The 20,022-nt window shown below is 39.2% G+C and overlaps 1 protein-coding gene across 2 annotated transcripts in view; it reads left to right on the forward strand.

The window, feature by feature from the left end:
- Hpse2 (heparanase 2 (inactive)) overlaps window positions 1–20,022 on the forward strand; it is a 785,472-nt gene that overhangs the window by 564,291 nt on the left and 201,159 nt on the right. For both annotated transcript variants that reach the window (XM_008831949.2, XM_008831950.2), the window contains one exon: window positions 16,465–16,558. In XM_008831949.2, coding sequence (XP_008830171.1) covers window positions 16,465–16,558 — 94 coding nt within the window. The remainder of the gene's footprint in view (window positions 1–16,464; window positions 16,559–20,022) is intronic.

Below are 20,022 nucleotides of genomic sequence, written 5' to 3' on the forward strand. Positions count from 1 at the left end.
TGGGGAAAGGGGAACACTCATCCACTGCTGGTGGGGCTGCAAACTCATTCAAGCCCTATGGAAATCAGTGTAGAGAACTCTTAAAAAACTACAAATAAACCTACCATTTGACCCAGTTATACCACTCCTTGGCATATACCCAAAGAACTCATCCTATCACAGAGACACTTGTACATCCATGTTTGTTGCTGCTCTTTTCACAATAGCTAAGAGATGGAAGCAACCTAAGTGTCCTTCACCTGATGAGTGGATAATGAAATGTGGTTCATTTATATGATGGAGTTTTACTCAGCAGTAAAGAAAGATGAAATCATGAAACTTGCAGGTAAATGGATGGAAAAGATGCATTTCTTTAAAAAGAGAATAGGATACCAGAGAAGGAACCATTAAGGGCATGGGGAGAGTGGACTGGAATAGGAGGGACAGATGGGAGAGGCTAGGGAAGATGGGGAGGGAAGCTTCAGGGGAGAGGAAGGTGGGAAGCAGACTGCATATTTAAAGACTGATCTCTTAGAAGGTGAAATTTGAACCAAGATAGAAAAAGAAGGCAGGGACCTGGCTAACCAGAAACTCTGGGGAACTGTTCCTGACTACGGAACACCTGGATGAAAGACTACAAGACAGAAATAGGTCTTGGGTCTTTTAATAGTTTTCACTACTTGGGATTGTGATGATGATACATGTGAAACACTTATCATGATGTTTGCAATTGTGTTTAATAAGTTGTGGCTACAATTATTGTCATTATAGAAGTCATATTTCTAAATATATGTATTAAGTTGTAGGATCTTTAAAAATGATCCAAAGACCTCTAGATAGGCTGACTAGATTCACCAGAAGGGCAAGTAGTGGGGAAGGGCTGGGGGTGCCGACAACACAGCAGACAGTAGCAGGGATATCAGAGTATAAGGGCTCTAGTGGGGGGAGGGAGGCTATGGGAGGGTGCTACCTGGGAAGTGGGTGTAAAAATAATTAAATAAATTTCTAAAAAATTTTAAAAAAATGACCCACATAGCATATTCATGCAATGGGTAACTTTTTCAAGTTGCTATTTTTTCCATATATAATTAGTTTTAAGAAGAATTGTTTGAAATAAAAATATATATATTTATTGGGTTGGGGGTGTGGATCAGTAGTAGCGTGCTTCTATGTATAAGGCCCTACGTTCAATTTTTACTACCATACAAATAAACAAAATGAGCCTTAGAAAAATAATGTCTAGTGAAATTCAAGTAACTACCATACAAATAAACAAAATGAGCCTTAGAAAAATAATGTCTAGTGAAATTCAAGTAAAGCTTAGAGTTTAGTTGATAATATATATACATATATGTGTGTAATACAATTATATATATAGTCTCTTAATAACTTCCTTCCTTGGCAAGAGCCATGAAAAATGTACAAACTATGCTATGTAAGAATGTCTATGAAGCCTAGTGGAGGATGTGACTAATGTTCCAGTGTCTTCAGTTGCTTTTATCAAGTTCTTGCTGGATTTTCCATGAAAGGCTGCTACCATCAAAGGGTCCCTCTAGGGAAACTTTCCAATGTTTCCAGTCAATCTAAACATCTTTCCTTCCTTTTCATTTCTCTTTTCATTTTAGAAGAGAATAATGGAAGATTTTGTGTTATTAGAGCTCTATTTTGCTATTGCAGAATACAAATCCTTAGGAGGAATAGAAGTGTATGCACAGTGTTTTGTGTACTATGTGCATGACAGTGAAGGTGTAAAAGGTAAGAACCAACACTAAACACTCTCCATGTATGAAGTGTTGTTGTGACTTCTTCATAGCAACTTAAGTCTGGAAAGCCCCTGCTACTTAGTGCTAAAGTGAAGTTGAGACCAACAGCATTAGGGTCACCTTCAAGGTTTTAGAAAGGGAAACTCCTGAGCCCTACCACGGTCATTGTAAGTTGAGATGTGTGTTTAAATAACACACCCAGATGTTTCATGTGCACACAGAAGTCTGAGAAGTGTCGCCCTAACAAGACAAAGAATTAACATCATCTTCCTCCAGGCCCATAAGCTTCAGAAAGAGTACACATCTTGTCTAAGGAATTCCAGCTAGTGATGGTGGTCCAGGATTTTTAACTAATTTTTTTTTTCACAGAGCAGCGCCCATTCTCTTTCCATTATACTATTTCCCTCACTAGTTATTTTTGAATAGGCATACTTCATACTTCTTTTCTAAAGAGGGAGGGAAGAAGAGGTTCTCAGCTTCCACTTGAAAATGCACTTTGAAAGCATTTGCCCAGACAGAAAGGCTGAATTTGAGCACCTGGTCCAAAAAAGCAAACCTAGAAGATTAAAGCTAAGTTTGCATGTGACTGTGGATGGGGCAATAACATGCTCCCTTGCTCTTCTGAAGAAACGTACTTTTCTGTTGAAATCAGAACCAAGTATAACTGTTGGCAGGATTCTCCCACAGTCCTACTCTGACGAGAAAAGGACAAGAGCAAATGGGAAGGGCAGACCAGAGCCTGAGGAAACAGACCAGAGCCTGAGGAGACAGACCAGAGCCTGACGAGAAAGCGAGCTGGCATACGAACCAGAAAATATCTTTTTTATGAGCTAGGAGGTATTTTTATGGTTTTCCTTGAGTGAATAGTCTCTGATGTTGGAAAAACAGACTGGGGAACAGCTGGATTGCACTTTGGATCAGTTGCCACAGCAACTTGATACATTCGTCTCTGGTGTCATTTGATCCCTTTAAGAGCTGTATTACCTCAGCATGGATGTTTGACTTTCAGACTTACTCTGTGCAGTAAGCATGTCTGATTGTATTTCTCAGATTACAAGCCGTGTTAATTATATTCATTTGGAAGTCTGGATTCTAAGATTACAGAACATGGCTACTTCACAGGTGACTGGAACCCAGGATCTTGCGGCGCCATCATTATACGCTCAGAACTCTGATTTCCAATAGCAAACCAACCTTGAGAGTATCGGGAAACCGTGCAGATTTCAAAGCCAACTCAAAATTCAAATTTAACATAATCTACTTTCTCATCTCAGATAAACTTTGTGAGCAACACTTTTCTAATTTAATCTCAGTGTAAGTTAGCATTGGTAGTTACATTCAATTTTTTCCTGGACAGGAGCTAGAGGCACTCACCATTTGGAGTTTCAAAATAAAATTGATACTTGTATGATACGAAAATCAGCTTAATTTTTTTCATCTTAAGCTTAGAAATGACTGATCCATTGATAACAAATTGAGAGTGAGCCCAGCTACTGCCCTTAGAGAATGGGCTGAGTGCATTCTGTGAATCATTCGCCCTGACAGGCCTTAGCTCTCCTTTGGCAGTGTCTCCTTTTTACTCTCATTGTTGAGAAATGGTCCAGCAGCTGTACCCCATCTCCCAAATGTACAGTAGCTACAACTGAAAGTCCTGATAAACTTGCACCACCATGTCCCTGTCCACCATCATCACTGCTGTTTTCTCAGAGACCTATGTCTCCTTTCCGAGGGACAAAAGCTCCTGAGAGTTTAGGAAGGAAAAAGCAAAATGCAATGTCATTAGAACCTATGGAGGATGGTTTTGAGCATTACAGAATATAATTTCATTATTGTCTAGAGTTACATGGCTGTTTCTGGGCAGACATGTTTTCCTGAACAGAATCCATTGCTGTGATATGGCAGCGTAACTGTGGTTTTCTGCTGGAATTTTGGTGTGGGGATGAATAGCTGTTTCCTGTCTTTCTCCCCCACCCCCTTTTCTCCCTTCCCACTTCATTTCATTTAAATAAAAGCAAGCCAAGTTAGCAGTGACATAAAAGAACCAATACCAACAAACACTTCTTGTTGAAGTTACTTCATAGACGTCAAAGAATTCAAATTTTCTGTAATTTTTAAAATTCACTTACACTGTGTGTAATTAGTATAGTTTTTCCAATGCGTGTTCAACTTTCACATAAGATGCTTTAATGTGAATCACATGAAAAATGTGGCCAAGCATATAAGTCCTTTTAACATTTGCATTTCCTATTCTGTGTGGGTAATTCTGTGATTTGGGGTTAGCCTAGGAGACTTGGAAGGAGGCCTTTCCTTTTGGGAACTTTGGCAGGACCTTGGTGAAGACGTAGTGATTTCCCTGAAACAGGGAGGACATTTCATTTCATAAAAAGCTGAGATTTGCTGTAAGGAAGATACAGAGCCTCTTTTCTAGGCCAGGAACAGACAGGAGCATTACCATCAGCAGAATTTTCAGTGTTGAGAAAACCAGCTGGCTCAGCCTAATGAATGGGCCTCAAAAATGCAAGAAATGTCATCAGATCATAAACAATTTCCCAGGCCTTTTCCCCTTATCACAGCAGCTAAAACTTAATGATTCTTCTTTGGATTTAAAGGCTTCTTGAGGTAATCTATCCTTCTACAGTTCTGATGAAAACTATCAATATTAGAAAATGAGCACATGTACGTATAGAAACATACGTGTGCACATACAACTTTAAGTTTTCAAGGTTTTTATGGATTCTGGAGTTCATCCATGGATCTTATATGGAATCCAAGAGTCCTATGTTAAGAACTAAGCTTGAGTATCACTTCCTTCCCTTATACCCTCACATAAAATGACTAATTCCCGGACCCCCCAAGCACTCTTTTAAAAAAAAAATGCCTTTGAAAAAGAGCATATAAATACTTCATAATATCATAAATTAATTTGTTCCTGCTTAATAAGAGAAAAAAGAAAGTGGTGTGGGTGCTAAAAAAAAAAAGAAGAGTCTTTAGTTTCCTCTTCATTTCTTTGGTTACTGTATTTGATTAATGTTTTTAAAAATCACTATTGCAAGAATTGGAGATGACACAAGAAAAATCCTTATAACTAAAGTCAACTTCTTTTAGATCGTTTATTTTGCCTGGGACTGATATTTGCCAGAGCTTGGGTGTGGGAGGAGAACAAAAGGCAGTGTATATCATGATTTATCCAGGCCCTATGAGTTTCGCACTTACGGAATGTTGCAAGATAGCATATTTTCCTTCCCAGCACTTTTGAGAACATCTGTGGACAAACATTTTTAGTACAATTATACTAAAATTTTTAATTTACAGAAAAGAATACAAAACTTATATATCAGATATTTAGTGGACAGATTATAAAGAGCCACTGAATGTTCTGTCATAGCATGTGCTGCACAATCTATTTAATAATTAACGGTTATTTTCTGCTTTCTGATCACTTGCATCTGGGTTCAAATTCAGCTTTCCAAATAGCTATACTGTGTGTATTCAGCATATAGGGAAAGAACATATGTCACAGGTTGAACCACCATGCAATTCCAATGTGCAACTATTTTTACCCACACAGAAGAGAATTTCATAGGCTTCAACCTAATAACAAACACTAGCCATTGCAAATAGGTTGAATCTTAATGTTTTGTTTTGGGAGGAAATTGAGACAATGACAGTTAAAAATTGCTAATAAGATGACATTTCTGGCCATAGAATACATACATTGTTTGGGAGTTGTTTTAATTAAGGTCTGTCATGTAGCACAGTTTACAAGTGAGCATAAAACATAAAATGTTCCGGGGCTGCAATGTTATATAAAGAGGTGGTTTTCAAGCCACTCTGTAAAGTAAACCTAACTAAAGTACTTCTTAAGTTTCTACCAGTCTGACCCAAACTTATATTGTTTAATTAATGAAACTATGCTCTTTTGTATATTCTTGTAACTATATTTTGGTCAAAATAACATTATTGTTCTATTTTGTGGGTAAAAAAATAGAGCTTGAAAAAGACTAAATCAACACTTGAATCAATATATCTTTATTATAACATAATTAGCCAATTAATACATTTATTAGGCCTTTACTGGGGCCTATTTTCTAGAATTTCATGTCTTCTTTCGATTCCTTACTTGAGTGGATACATATCTATTGAGCCCGAGATGTGACAAGTTCTGTGCTCCTTCTCTTCAGCTCTAGAATATAATTTATTGGTGTGACCTGCCAGTCAACCCATCTGGCTAATTTTCAGGGATAGGTGATCACGTTGCTGAGGAAAGTTCTTAAGTGTCTTTACAGGAGAAAAGTGGGTAGCCTCAAGTTGGCACTTTGCAGCAAGAGGCTGGGTGGGGGAGGGTATAACATGAGCTGGGCTCTCCCTCTCTCTAATAAAATGGGGTGTATACTCTCAGGGTGTAGACTCCCTGACAGCACCTTAAACTAGTCTCCAAGAGCTAGCTGTTCAGGTGTTCCTGATGTTAATAGAAACTGGTGAAGACCCCCAGCTTACCCTTTCCCTGCCAATAGAAACTTCCGTTGGTTGAGAATTGATCCCATGACTATAGAGACAGCAAAGTAGAAGATGTGCGCATAGTTCCTTCTTTAAACGTGTGTCTTCATGCTCTTTGATGTCTGCCACATCCTCATTACACTCTGGTGTTCTGCTTCAAGCAATGGAATAGGTATTGCCAAGCTGACAATCAATATTAGCTATCATACTGTTCGAGTGGGTTTTAGATGATGCTCTGGGTTCATAGCTAGTAAACAAGAAGGCGTTGCAACTAGACTACGTTTATTTTCTCAAAGTATCTAAAAAATATTAATTATACAGCATGTTACACAACTGAAGCCTGAAAAATTAAATTTATTAAATTCTTGATTAATTCATGTTCTTTCAGAGAAGTCATCTCAATCTTTGGGATGAATGTTCCATGCATATGCTTTGGGAAGATGCTTATATATACTGGTCCTTAAATTTCTTCCAGTTTCTAAGAGGTCAGAATTCTAACGGACTTATGTAGTGCCACATGGCTATATAGTATGAGAGCTTATACAGAAACTTAGTTTTCTTAGATATTTTTGACACACAAGGTTATTTGGTTCAGCTTTGTTTTCAATAACAAAAAATTTAAAACAACTTAATGGCTTTATAATAGAGAATTGGCTAGATAAAATATTCATGTAATAGAATACTAATGTAGATTTAAAAGATAGGAAGGTTTTTTTGTACTACCTTGAATTAATCCTCAAGTTACATTGTTTAAAGTGGGAGGAGTCAAGAACAAAGGCATTGAATATTTTTGTGAAAAGCTGTGTGGGTGAAAATATGCTCTGCTTTTACATATGTACTTGAAAACATTGAAATAAAAGAAACTGATAACATTCGTTGCTTGCAAAGAGGGAAATGAGGTCATCAAGACATAGAGGTAGGAGGGAAACCCTCCCCTTTGTTCCTTTTGATTTCCAAGCTTGTGACTCTATAGCTATTCAAAACCTAAAATGAACAAAAAGCAATCCTAAGCAATTCTGCTGCAGCAAGAATTCAGAAAGCACTGACTAGTTCTTCTAGATCAGAATCCCTGGAGACTTCACAAGTCCACGTTTCACCATGCTAGCACTGTACACTTTCCTTTTGCATCCTTTGAAAGAGATCACTGTTTCCCATTTTACCTTCGTTGCTTCCCTGACTTCTCAGCTTAGGCTACCGACTCTTGTACTAGTACACAGCAGTCTGTGTTGGACAGACTCATTCAATCTGGCAGGAAGGATGTATCTGGGAAAAGAGGGGGTAAGGATGGCTAGCAATCCAGATTCAAGGGAGGCTAGCCTCTAGTGCCAGTTTAACTTAATCTCATCTTGCATTTCGACCTCCTCTTTGAAAAAAATCTGAATAATGGAGCCTCATCCAGGGAGGTTGTGAGAATGAAACTGTATTAGTCACTTTTCTGTTACTATGATAAAGCACCATGACCAAGGCAACATATAGAAGGAAGAGTGCATTTGGCTTTTGGTTCCAGAGGGATGAGAGCCCATCATAGCAGGGGAGGTGTGGCAGAAAGCAGCCAGAGTAGAAAGCTGAATATCACCTGGACAAGTACTCACAGGAAGCAGAGGGATGGAGCAAGCTGGAAATGGGGCAAGGCTGTGAACTCTCAAAGCCCGCCCCCAGTGACACTTCCTCCAGCATAGCCACACCTCCTAAAAGTTCACAACCCTTGACAAACTGTGCCACCAACTGACCAAGTGTTCAAATACTTGGAGCCTCTGGGGGCCACATCACATTCAAACCACCACAGAAGTATACATGAAAAAGTGCTTACCAAATACAATGGGTTTTATATAGATGGAACAGAGAGGTTACTTGTGAAGAGAAAATTGCTTGAGGCATCCGATGACATGACCGTTTTTAGCATTGTTAAAGGGTCTTTGGTTGCTCTACCATCCATATAAAAAAAGCAGAAAGTGCCCTCATCTTCTTCAAGCTCCAGATCCTCATGCTGTCTACACAGGAGTTGTTAGGAGGAAGTCGAAGTGCAGAAACACAGCAGGTGCCAATGCTGAGGGTTGCCCAGGTCTAGTGTAGGAACACAAATATTTAGAAAGATCTTTGATAGACAGCATGACCTTTTAGAAAAATAACAGGGAGTTCTACTCTAGAGCCTATGACCTTCCCAGCCATATGCTTTTGACCAGGATTACAATACCAGACGTGAAATTGCATCCTGTGGAGCAGGCCTCAGCTCCAATCAGAAAACGATGCGTTACCCCATAACAGACACGCCACTCACTATTTTACTTGGCAGGCAAATTGCAGCATACAGAGCTTCGCTGGGTAAGACCATTGACATGTTTTCTACCCCCCAAGTAGCCTGCATAAAGATTAAGCCAGCCCAAATTCTGGCTATATGGAATCACTCTCCAGGCCTCACCCCTTACTGAGGAACTATTGGCAGGTTAATGGTTGCTAGAGGCGAGAAAACCACTCTTTTTTAAAGATGTGGCTGCTGGTAGGATTCCCATCCTCCAGTGAATGGCCCCTACAACCATGCACATATGGGCAACTCTAACTAGACTTAGTGGGTTATAAAAAATAAAAAACTAGGGTTGGAAGGGGACCATGTTGAGGGAGATATGGGGGGGGGGAGTTGGGGAAAGAAATGGGATAGATATGATCATATTTCATTGTATACACATTTGAAAGTTTCAAAATAAAGAAAATTCTTTTAAAATACTTCATGCAGATGGTTGGGTTCTGACATCCTAGGCCCTATCTTTCCTCTTAATGATGCCCCATAGTTATGTTTACTAGGAAGGTAATGAATTTAACTTTGGACCAGTTCTAGAATTGTTTTCCCTGAGTGCTAGGAGTTGTTGAAAGTTGGTAGATTTTCTAGAGGGGTGATATCAGGAAGTATTTCTATTTATACATTTCTGGTAAATTGTCTAAAGAACAGGAAAAGGAGAGCTAGAGGAAGAAGGGGGCGTGTAAGGGGTGTGCGGGGGTGGGGGGTATGACAAAAGATTCTCAACTTTCTAGGAGCCTGTTGTGATTTATTTTACCCTTCTATATCAATATTTACTTTTGAGCCTAATTTTGTATTTTGTACATTTGATCTCATTCAAGGAAGGCCCCACAATGTGCAAATTTCAGACATAGAACACCTGGATGCATTCCTGCGCACAAGTCCAGTGCCATTGCCTGCTGTAACTGAAAATCCCCAGAGGAGGCCTCCTCAGAGCCCACTCCCAGGGCTCAAGCGCACAGGACTTTCCCACCCATTCCTTTTCCAGCTTCCTGCATACTCTCCCCAGCACTGCTGGGATCAAGGTCCAGCTGTTTGAGCCTCTGCCAAGACATAGTGTCTTTCCGCACACCACTTGGAATAATGGGGAAAATAGCCTAGGCTTCAGGCTGGGGGTCCAAAACATGCAAGGAGTTGGGGGGGGGGAAGAGAGAGAGAGAGAGAGAGAGAGAGAGAGAGAGAGAGAGAGAGAGAGAGAGAGAGAATGGGGGGGGGGGGGCGCTTTAGTATCTGGCGCACTTACGTCTCAGATCCATATATTTGTCTCTGTGTGGAATACATCATAGAAATTAGGAGTTGGGGGTGCTTTAGCATCTGAGGCACTTAAGCCTCAGATCCATCCATTTGGTTCAGTGTGGATTAAATCATACAGGCACTCATTACTTTGTTAAATGCATTTTTTGGTATCCATTATGTGTCTGTGTATGTCCGTAACCCTGACCTTTGTGTGTACCAATTTTCTATAATCTTTTGAGAGTACACTTTCAAATTTCTGAACTATGACAGTTTAGTCTATCGAATGGCTCCAGTATGGAATTGCACAAACCAGTTTAAGAAAGCCCCCAAATCATTTATATTGTCCAGAATCTTTCTTTGTAGCAGTGTTCACATCATCCAAACTTTTCTGCCCAAAGTTGTTTTAAGCACAAGATACGTTTCACAATGAAAAAAACAAACAAACAAAAAAGATGAAGAATACTGTCGCCTCAGAAGAAACCTTCATGGCAAGTGCAATGAGCAAAGTGCTCAGCGGGAGCCCAGCCTGGGTCTTTGGAGGAAGGGCAAGTGCAATTTATACAGCTTTATGGAGTCTCCAATCAGCCCTCTCCACTGTTTGGCTTAGAGGTGTCAGAATAGGTTTTACAGGTCAACAGGGTTGTTCTAATGATTTTCTAAGCTTCTCCCCACTTTGGAAGGGAAACCTCCAGTTTTATGGAATTACCTGCCCAGCCCAGTCAGCAGGCTGGGTGTTAGAATTCTGACCAGACTGCCCCTCCTCCTTGAAAGCAGCAGGCATCAAAATAGGTCCGGAAATTCCTGAGCATTGGGAAGCCAGCCCTAATGCAATTACCTGAAATAAAAGAAGGGGTCAGATAATAAGGGGCAAAGGTTTTTCCTCTTAATGTAAAAGGCCAGGTAAACAAAACCAGCTGCCCCTGGAGCCAACAAACTCTTCTCCTTAAATGTTTTAGGAGGCTAATGGGCATAAGTGGCTAATTGTAGCACTATCCCAAGGCTGAATCTAGCGGACTGGGGAAGGCAGGCAGCGAGAGAATGGCACTGGGGCTGAAGCTGGATGGTGGGGGGATCCCTATGTCCTGCTTGGGTGTCTCACATGGGGAAAGTTTAAATTCATATGCTAGTAGAAAAGGATATGGAATAGATTTTAAATCGTGAATTGTAGGAAACTTCATATATAGTATGAAAAACTCTGGAAGGGCATTTAGCAAAATGTTAGCAGTGATTCTAAGTATTGGTCTCATTCATAGGTGATTTCTCATTTGTTATTTCAATTTTTGTTTTTCTCATTTTCTAATTTGCCTACAAATGAGCATTTATTTCTTTATAATAAAAATAAGGCAATGCTTTAAGATAATTAAGTATGCAATACTGTAAAAACATCTAACTTTATTTAAATATATAAGAAATTTGGTGGGTAAATATGTAAGTGGTTCCATTTACTTTGAATACTTTGCATCTTGCCACCTCCCTGATGTGTGCTTGGTATGGTCTGCCAACCTAGAGACAAGAAAGACAGTTGCTGCCACTGAGCAAGACAATCTATTCTGATCATATCCAAACATTCCCACTTCATTGTTTACAATAGTTGCCAAAAAAGTGATTACAGTACAGCTTTTCTTAGCTTGACCCATCAGTTGAGCAGCTCAGTCCCTTGCGTGATCTTGGAAATATTGTAATTTTAAGAGAGCTTGAAGGAGGACTAAGATTTACCTAGTTTTAGTCTAGGTAATTCTAAAGTTATCCTGCCAGGATTTATGGAGAAGTTGCTAGAGCACCTTGAATTGAAGAATTTCTTTGGACTCCCACTCCCCAGTTCCTTTCATTTTGATTATTTGTCCTCAGAATCCTCTGCAACATTAACTACGTTTATTAACTCTTATGGTGACTGGTGAGTAGCTAAGAATCATCTTTATCTTCCCAGAGTAAAAGACAGAAAAGCAGAAAGTTGCCCCAGATTGCTGTACAAATTGGCTGTAATCTAACCTTGCCTCCTTTTACCCAGTCTTTGTTATCATTGGAACTGGGGGGATTCAACACTAGCATCACAAATAGATAATAAATAAATAAACCACTATAATTGTCATGATTAGCGATTCATTATTACTAAATGGTGACCACAGACTGCTTCACTTCCCTCATACCCAAATGTCTATGATAAACTGGGCCCATCACTATGAAAAGGTACTATGAGACCAAAACTCTCTAACAGGCAGGAATTTCTCAAATAAACACATGTTAATATCAAATGTTTTCTTAGCCACTTCACATTTATGAAGGATAAGTGCAGCAAGCTAGTTGCCCAAGATAGTCAGGAATGTGACCTAATGGGCATGATGCTCAAGTCTGTAATCCTAGCACTCAGGAGGCCGAGGTAAGAGGACAGTTCCTGAGTTGAGTCCAGCTTGTGCTGCATAGTGAGTTGTTCCAGGCAAGATAGATTAGAGCAAAACCCTGTCTAAAAAAAAGGAAGCTTCAGGATTTATCAGATCGTGCTCTATAAACAATTGATCCCCTCTCTTAAAAATGATTCCAAATTCTAGCAACCAAAGTTTCTTTTTAAATAGTACAATATAAAAGTGAGTTTAAGTTGTGAATGAAAGTTGCTGAGACTTCTTAGTTTAATGTGAGGATTCCTTTGATATCCAAATATAAATTGGACTCCGACTGAGGTTATTAGAAAGATGCTGTGGTGCTTAAGCCAAGGGAGGAAGAGATCCTTGGCTGGGTCAAAGGTGCAGACAATGCCCAGGGCCATATTTGAGAAGCATTTTAAAGAGTCTCTGACATCTCTGTGACCTTCCCTTATTTGCTTAGCAGCCTCCTCTATAGCCCTTATATCTATTAGTTATAAGCTGAAGAAGAGCCCAAGGTCAACATTGCTCATTTCAACTTTTGTCCTCTCTCTAACTGGTGTATATTTCCTCCTTGACATTCTGTGTATATTTGATATCTCAAGCCAAATCCTCCATCTCCCTTGACAATCTGTACCCCAACTCTGAATGCAGAAATGTCTTTGGCACCAATGTTCTCCAAAACATTGTCTCTCTTAAGTTGATGGTCATCATTCATGCTGTCCTTAGGGTCGCTCTCTATGGAGTTCTTTCCTCACAGTCTCTCACTTTGACTTCTTGTATGCCTTCTCTTATTTAGGCCCAGATCACCTCTTGCCTGTCCTCTTGAGGTAACTTTGTCCATTGGTTCCTCTGACTATAGTTCTTCCTGCTCAATCCAAATTCAGTCTTCAGGAATAGCCAAAGAACAGCTGAGAATAATCAAATTCAGCTTGCTAGGTTTGAAATGGGGTCAAGTATAGGCTCTAAAAACCCTAAGGTAAAAGTTTCTGTCGGATTGTGTCATATAAGGAGGAATTGGACTACTTTGGGGTCCAGAGAAATAGAATGCCATTCACCAAATAGACATAGTACGGAGCAGACTTCTCTTTGTCTCCCATCTGCAAGGAATCCAGTCTGGTTTTGTTGCTTTATAATTCCCTCCTTTAGAGCTTACAGTGGGTGAGTGTGCTCTCCTCTGGAAAGAGACTCCCCTGGCAACCCCAACCTTTTGGTCAACCTTGGCCTTTTGGTCAAGTTTCTTGGTACCTTTCAGCCTTTAAGTAAACTGAGAGATTAGATTTGGTTATTGAATACCTTTTAGGTGTGGTCAGTATTTGCCTTCATTTTATCAGTATAAAAAACCCTGTGAAAATACTACAAGCCAGAATTTTTATTTTTATTGCATATCTATTTATTTGTTTATTTTGTGTTTATGCGGGTGCCCCCCACATACATGAAAGTTAGAGGAGAACTTTTAGGAATTGGTTCTCTCCTTCCACCAGCTGGGTCCCATGGATCAAACTCAGGACATCAGACATGGTGGCAAGCATCTTTACCCACTGGACCATCTCACCCCAAGCTTAAATTTGTTAGCCCATCCTACACAGTGGCATAGATTGGATGGGTTAGTTGGAATGTTCACAGAGAATCCTACATACTAAAAAATTATATCTGGGATCTTCATCTTAATAAAAATTAAACTATATGTGTTTAATGATATGTGCCAGCAAAAAATAATAAACACCGTTTGTTAATATAGCTTTGGGGAAACAAATATAGAGAAAAAGGAAACTATAATATGTTTGCTTGGCTAATAGGAGAATAATTACAGTTCATTGATTGTCATATGCCTTGTCACCAATGTAATTCATGTCTTCAGTTGTGTCATAGGTTAACATTGCACAAATTCATTTTAATTTTAACTATCCTTCTCCATTGCCTACTTTTCATGTAATTCACCATCTAGCTCCATTTAATTTTAAAAACAAGAAGTGAAAATAATGAAATACTAGCAAGATGAGATTATGAGGGATATTCAGGCAATGGACATATCTGATGCTACATGTTATACATATTAAACATTTATTGAACCTGAGTTTAGCATTTGAACCAGAGATGAGGTGAAATGCCACATCATTGTTTTATTCCCGAATATCAGTAACCATAAAAAACTATAAAATACATACCCTCTGACAGCATTTCTACTTTTAAGGATTCTGTGCTCATACATAATTTCACCAATCAGTCCCTTATTGTTTATAACCACATATTCCTGAACTGAAGCTTAGAAAAGTTAGAAAATAACCAAACATTTCTTTGTGTCTACTGTCCAAGGCATCTAAGGCTCATTATCACCTTAATTTGAAATTAACCCCAACTATGACACTCCTCTTTTTGAGACAGGGTCTCCCTGTAGCTCCAGCTGTCTTAGAACTCACTATGTAGACCAGGCTGGCCTTGAACTCACAGAGATCCGCCCTCCTCTGCCTCCCGAGTGCTGGGATTAAAGGCGTATGCCACCACACCTAGCTGACACTCCTCTTTTAAAAATGAGAAAACTGGGCCTGGAGAGGTAGCCTAACAGTTAAGTAAGCATACTTCTGTTCCAGAGGACCAAGTTCAGTTCCTAGCACCACAGCAGTCATCTCACAACTGCCGGTAGGTAATCCAGCTTCAGGGGATCCAACACCTCTGGACTCTGCAGGCATCTGCACACATAAGCACATACACACACACACACACACACACACACACACAAAAAAAAAAAAAAAAAAAAAAAAAAAAACATATTTTTAAAAAATAAATCTTTTTTTAAAAAGAATAAGAAAACTATTGGGCATGGTAATGCATATCTGTAATCCTAGCACTTGGGAGGCTGAAACAGGAAAATTGCCACAAATTTAAGGCCAGCCTGAGCTATATAATGAGTCATAGACTACAAAATAACACCTTGTCGCAAAACAAAAAGACAAACAAAACATATACACATATATGATAGATACATTGATAGGTAGATTAAAAAGAACTTTTTAAATATAGGAAAACTGGAGGTCCATAAAAGTCAGGTAAATGTCTGAGATTATATAAATAACAAACACCAAATCAGGAATTTTAACTCAGGTGTCTCTGACTCTAAAACCATACTTTTTTTCAACATATCAGTCATTTAAACATTGGATTCTTTAGAAATGTCTTGAGGTGGTAAGAGACCAATGGGAGGTTGACTCTGTAGGGCCTGTCTCCTCTCCTCACTTCAACTAGAGCACCTGTTTACAATAAAAAGGTTTTAAACTCTAACCATTCCAATACATCACATGTTGGTATGGGGATTTAGCATTAAAAAGAATTTTCACATAGTTCTATAATATGCACTGATGGGTGAATATTTTATTTCAAATGAAAGAAAATCTATCATTAGCTATCAACCAAGGAGGCTTTAGTGGGTTACACTAGACACCCAGGAATCATAAGCATTTAGGAATTTATTTAGTTCTAAATTTTGCAAAGGCAGGAGCCAAGGGAGGCTTAAGGTACTGAAGGTCACCTAACCACGAGGCAGTCTCTGCTTAGTCTTCAGAATAAGTGGCTCACAAAAGAGGACCACATAAAGCTGGATGGGTGTGTTCTGATCAAATACTCACAACATAGTTGTCAGCACAACTTGATGATTCCCTTAAGCTACTAATGAAAACCGGACCCAAAGCAAAACAAATGAACACAGCTTCATTATTTCAGGAGCAGGCTTTGGGACTGATTTGTGTGCTATTTGCATTTGTTTGTTCCTTTCTTCACTCATTCATTTATCCCAGAGACAGAGAAGAATTAAGGAATTTTGCCAGGGATGTGAGCTAGATTATGGAAGCATTTGAGCCCCTCTAGCTACGCTGGATCAGAACTTTACTCTTGATGTTTACTTTCTTATTTAAAGGTTTAGAAACCTAACAAAACCTTTGAGTATTCCTTTGAAAGTCTCCCATGCCTTTATTATTTTAAGGTAAAAATAGGGACAGACATGAGATGAAGGCTAAGTCACTTTCCCAAGAATAAAAAGTAAGTTTTTCCCCATTGTTCAATTTAGATTATGGAATTTGTGTCGATTCCCAGAGAGCAAGCAGTGGGATTTCACCTGAGCAAGGTTGAAATCCATTGCAGTAGCCCACAAATGGAAGTGAAAATGGAGAAGACACAAAGTATATTATTTGCTTGAAAAGTCTCCAGAGTCAAAACCTTTCAGGAGGAGTAAACCGGGCAAAATCCTGAGTTATTTCCTCAAGAAACAGAGGCTTCTGCTTAGAGAGGTTTGTGAATAGTCCCCGGTTCAAGATTGTATCTGATTCAGTTTTTATTTTTATTCCAGTTGCTACATTGATGGCCGAGTGATCAAGGTGATGGACTTCCTGAAAACTCGCCTGTTAGATACACTCTCTGACCAGATTAGGAAAATTCAGAAAGTGAGTAAAATTCTGCCAAAGAAAAAGAATGTATTTGGGAGTGAGACAAGGGAAAGGTCACAGGGTCTCAACTGGAATTCAGCACTGTGGGAACCAGAGTAGGAAAGAGTCCAGATGGACATGCTCAGCAGCTCCCTCTCACAATTGATGATTGTGGATTATTATTGCTTTTCAAATTTAGAAGTGTTTGTATGTGTCATGTCAAGATTTACAAACTGTTTAAACAAATGCTGGTAAGGATATGGAAATTTTGCCCACTGTTAGTAGAAATGGAAATAGTATAATCATTATAGAGGATAGTGTAAAGGTTCCTCAAAATAAAGAACTATAACTATCATGTGATCCAGTGATGCAAAGGAAACCAGATCATCATATCAAAGACTTACCTGCACTCCCATGTTTATGGCATCACTATTGAGAATAACCAAGGTATGCAATCAACCTATGTGCCCATCAATGGATGAAGGAAGAAATGGTGTGACATCCCTTACACAATGGGATATTCAGCCATAGAAAATATTGAATTCCTGTTATTTGCATAAAAATGGATAGAACTGGAGGTCATTGTGTTAAATGGAGTAAACCAGACTCAGAAAGACAAATCCTGCATGTTCCTCTTCCTATGTAAGAACAGAATAGTAACTATTAGAGGCTAGCAAGAGGGGAGAGGAAGCAGGATTGAGAAGTTGGATAATGAGTACCACAACACAGTTAAGTGCAGAAATAAATTCAAATGTTCTACAGCATGTCTGGGCAGCTAGTCATATACGTTATCAAGAACCAGAAGAGAATTCAAAGGCTCCAAACATAAAGAAATGATGAAGAGATGAACATGTCAGCTGCCCTTACCTGATCAGTACATGCATGTTGAAATATCACACAGCAGCCTATGACTATGTATAATTATTATATGTTAATTAAAACAAGGAAAATTTAAAAATAAAGACTACATGGGAAGCATATCAAAAATTTTTAAAGATTTGTTTCCTTTATCCTTCCATCTCTGCCTTACATTCAAAAATAAGTTTTTGATAAAAGGCTTTTATATTTTAATAACAAATATGTTAATATTTTATTTATTACTTTTATTTTATGTGTATGAGTACATTGCCTCCATGTATTAAGTGTTCCCATATTGTGCAATGCCTGTGGAGGTCAGAAGAGGGCATCGGATCCCCTGGAACTGGAGTTATGGATGGTCGTAAGCCACCATATATGTGTTGGGAATCTAACCCAGATCCTCTGCAAGAGCAGGTGGTGCTCTTCATCACTGAGAATCTCTCAAGTCCCCAATAACAAATATTTTAACAGTTGTTTTTAAATACAGTTTAGTAAGGGAATGACATTTTTTTTTTTTTTTCCTTTCCTGGGTGTTAATTTAGGGCTAGTTTAAGGAGAGAGTGATTACATGCATTCATTGACCTTCTGGTCTTGAGCACTGATGATCCTGAGCCATATTTACACTGTTCCTTGGTATCTTAGAATCAGCCATATAAGATCTGAGTGTTGGAAAGAGGAAGAGGAAGGCATACCATATTAAGCAATTGCATATAGGTCTTTCCAGCAAGATACCTTGAGTAAATGTTCCAATCAAAATCGGCAATCATGCACATTAGGTGTCCAGCCTCATTCCTGATGCTCTGACTTAGTATGCCTGGAGTAGATCCAGGAGAGCTCTATTCTTTATCTTCATCTGTCTAGTGAATCTGTGTAGTAGATGGTTGTAAGATCACATTTTGCGATACACCAAATGAGTTCATTTTGATTTATGAAGATCTTAGGTATGTAATTTCCATGGACCACCTCAAAATACCACCTCTTCTGTTGTCTAGTCAGGTTTTTTTTCCAGGAATATGAATGTTGTGGCTACTCAGAGTGCTGTCTTTTGAGCAGATAGAACAAATCTCAACAAGTAGACTCTCAAGAAATGTGGGATTAATGACTAAGTGGGCCAATGAATAAAACTAGTTCTCAAAGGAAATCCTATTTGAAGCCACCATAGGAAAACAATATTAAGAAGTAAAGTGGAAGTCTGTACCTTTTTATTTATTCATACCAATGTCATACTCAGATGACAAATAGCCACTTAGTTCTCAGGGAGTTTTAGAGGCTAAGAACTCTTAGAATTCCTAGACTTCTGCATCCCAATGTTATCCCCCCTCTGGGACCAGGTGCACTGGCCAGTAGTAACTTTTCCCATCACTGTCTTCCACTAGGTAAGAAAAACCATTGTTTTGAAATATTTCTGCTAGTTTGCTTGACAAAAGTATTGCAAGTGCCAGGCAAAATGCCAGATGCAGAAGATACAAAGTGGGGTAAGATGTGGCCTCAAGGAACTTAGCATTTTGAAGAGGTTGAAACATTGCATAATGCAGTAGAATATCAGCCCATTGCTGGTGATGGGGTTATGGCAGCGCATGTCTATAACTCAGCATCAAGATCTTGAGTAGGAAGCCAGCTTTAGCTACTTAATGACACCCTGTCTCGAAAACAAACACAGAATCAACCTGTTGAGTATTATAATTTTCTAAGCTCACTGTGCTAATTTAATATTGTGTTGCTTTCTAGAAAAAAGAGTTTTCTTTTACTCAAGTGCTTAGTAAGTTCATGCTTTTATACAGTAAATATGTAGAGAACTTACATTTTAGGCACTCTTCTAAGTGTTTGCATTACAACAGTGTACAAAATAGTCAGATCTCTTCCTTTGGGGCTCTTTGAGTTTTGGGCCTTATCAAAGAATTTTCATTAGTAGGATTGTACCAAGTGTGGAGGTTCTAACTATATTTGTGTTATTGGTTGTTTCTAGCAGGTGACTCTAGGTTAGAACAAAGGCCAAGGTGTTCTTTCTTTACCTCCCATTGCTCTCCACCACTGTCTAGTCCGTGCTGAGCATTCAAACTCTGAAGTAGGAACAAAGCTTGTTTCTTGATTTATAGAAGGGCCCCAGAAATGTAAGGAAAGGGGCCAAAATGCTATGGACAATGCTATTCAGACCTTTTAAAGTATGTCCCATGCCCTTGGAGTGGCCTCCCACTTCAGGAAGGAATAGTGGAACCCCTAAGAGAAACGACCTGTGAGTAAAAGACTCTTGGAAGGGAGGATTACACTTAGCAGCAGGACCAGGAGTCACTTTTTGACCATTTCAAACAGAACATTTCCAGCAGCTTTCAAACAGAACATTCCTTTCAAGCCATGGCTCCTATTCTGGTTTTCGATTGCTGTGCAACCAGTTACTCCAAAGCTTTATGGCATACGTCAGCACTTCTTATGTGATGGAGTATATGACCCAGCAATTCACACAGGGCAGAGAGGGGACAGTTTATCTGCTCCAAGTGGCTATAACTATCAGCTGGAGGACTTAATGACCGGGTGGATCTAAGAGTGTCATATAGGGTTATTAGAAGGCTTTTGACTCAACTAGGCGGTAGTGATGCCAGCTATCAGTTTGCACCTTGGTTGGGTCT

This window comes from Nannospalax galili, unplaced genomic scaffold (genome assembly GCF_000622305.1).
Source record: "Nannospalax galili isolate Female #2095 unplaced genomic scaffold, S.galili_v1.0 scaffold875, whole genome shotgun sequence".
Classification (NCBI taxonomy): domain Eukaryota; kingdom Metazoa; phylum Chordata; class Mammalia; order Rodentia; family Spalacidae; genus Nannospalax; species Nannospalax galili.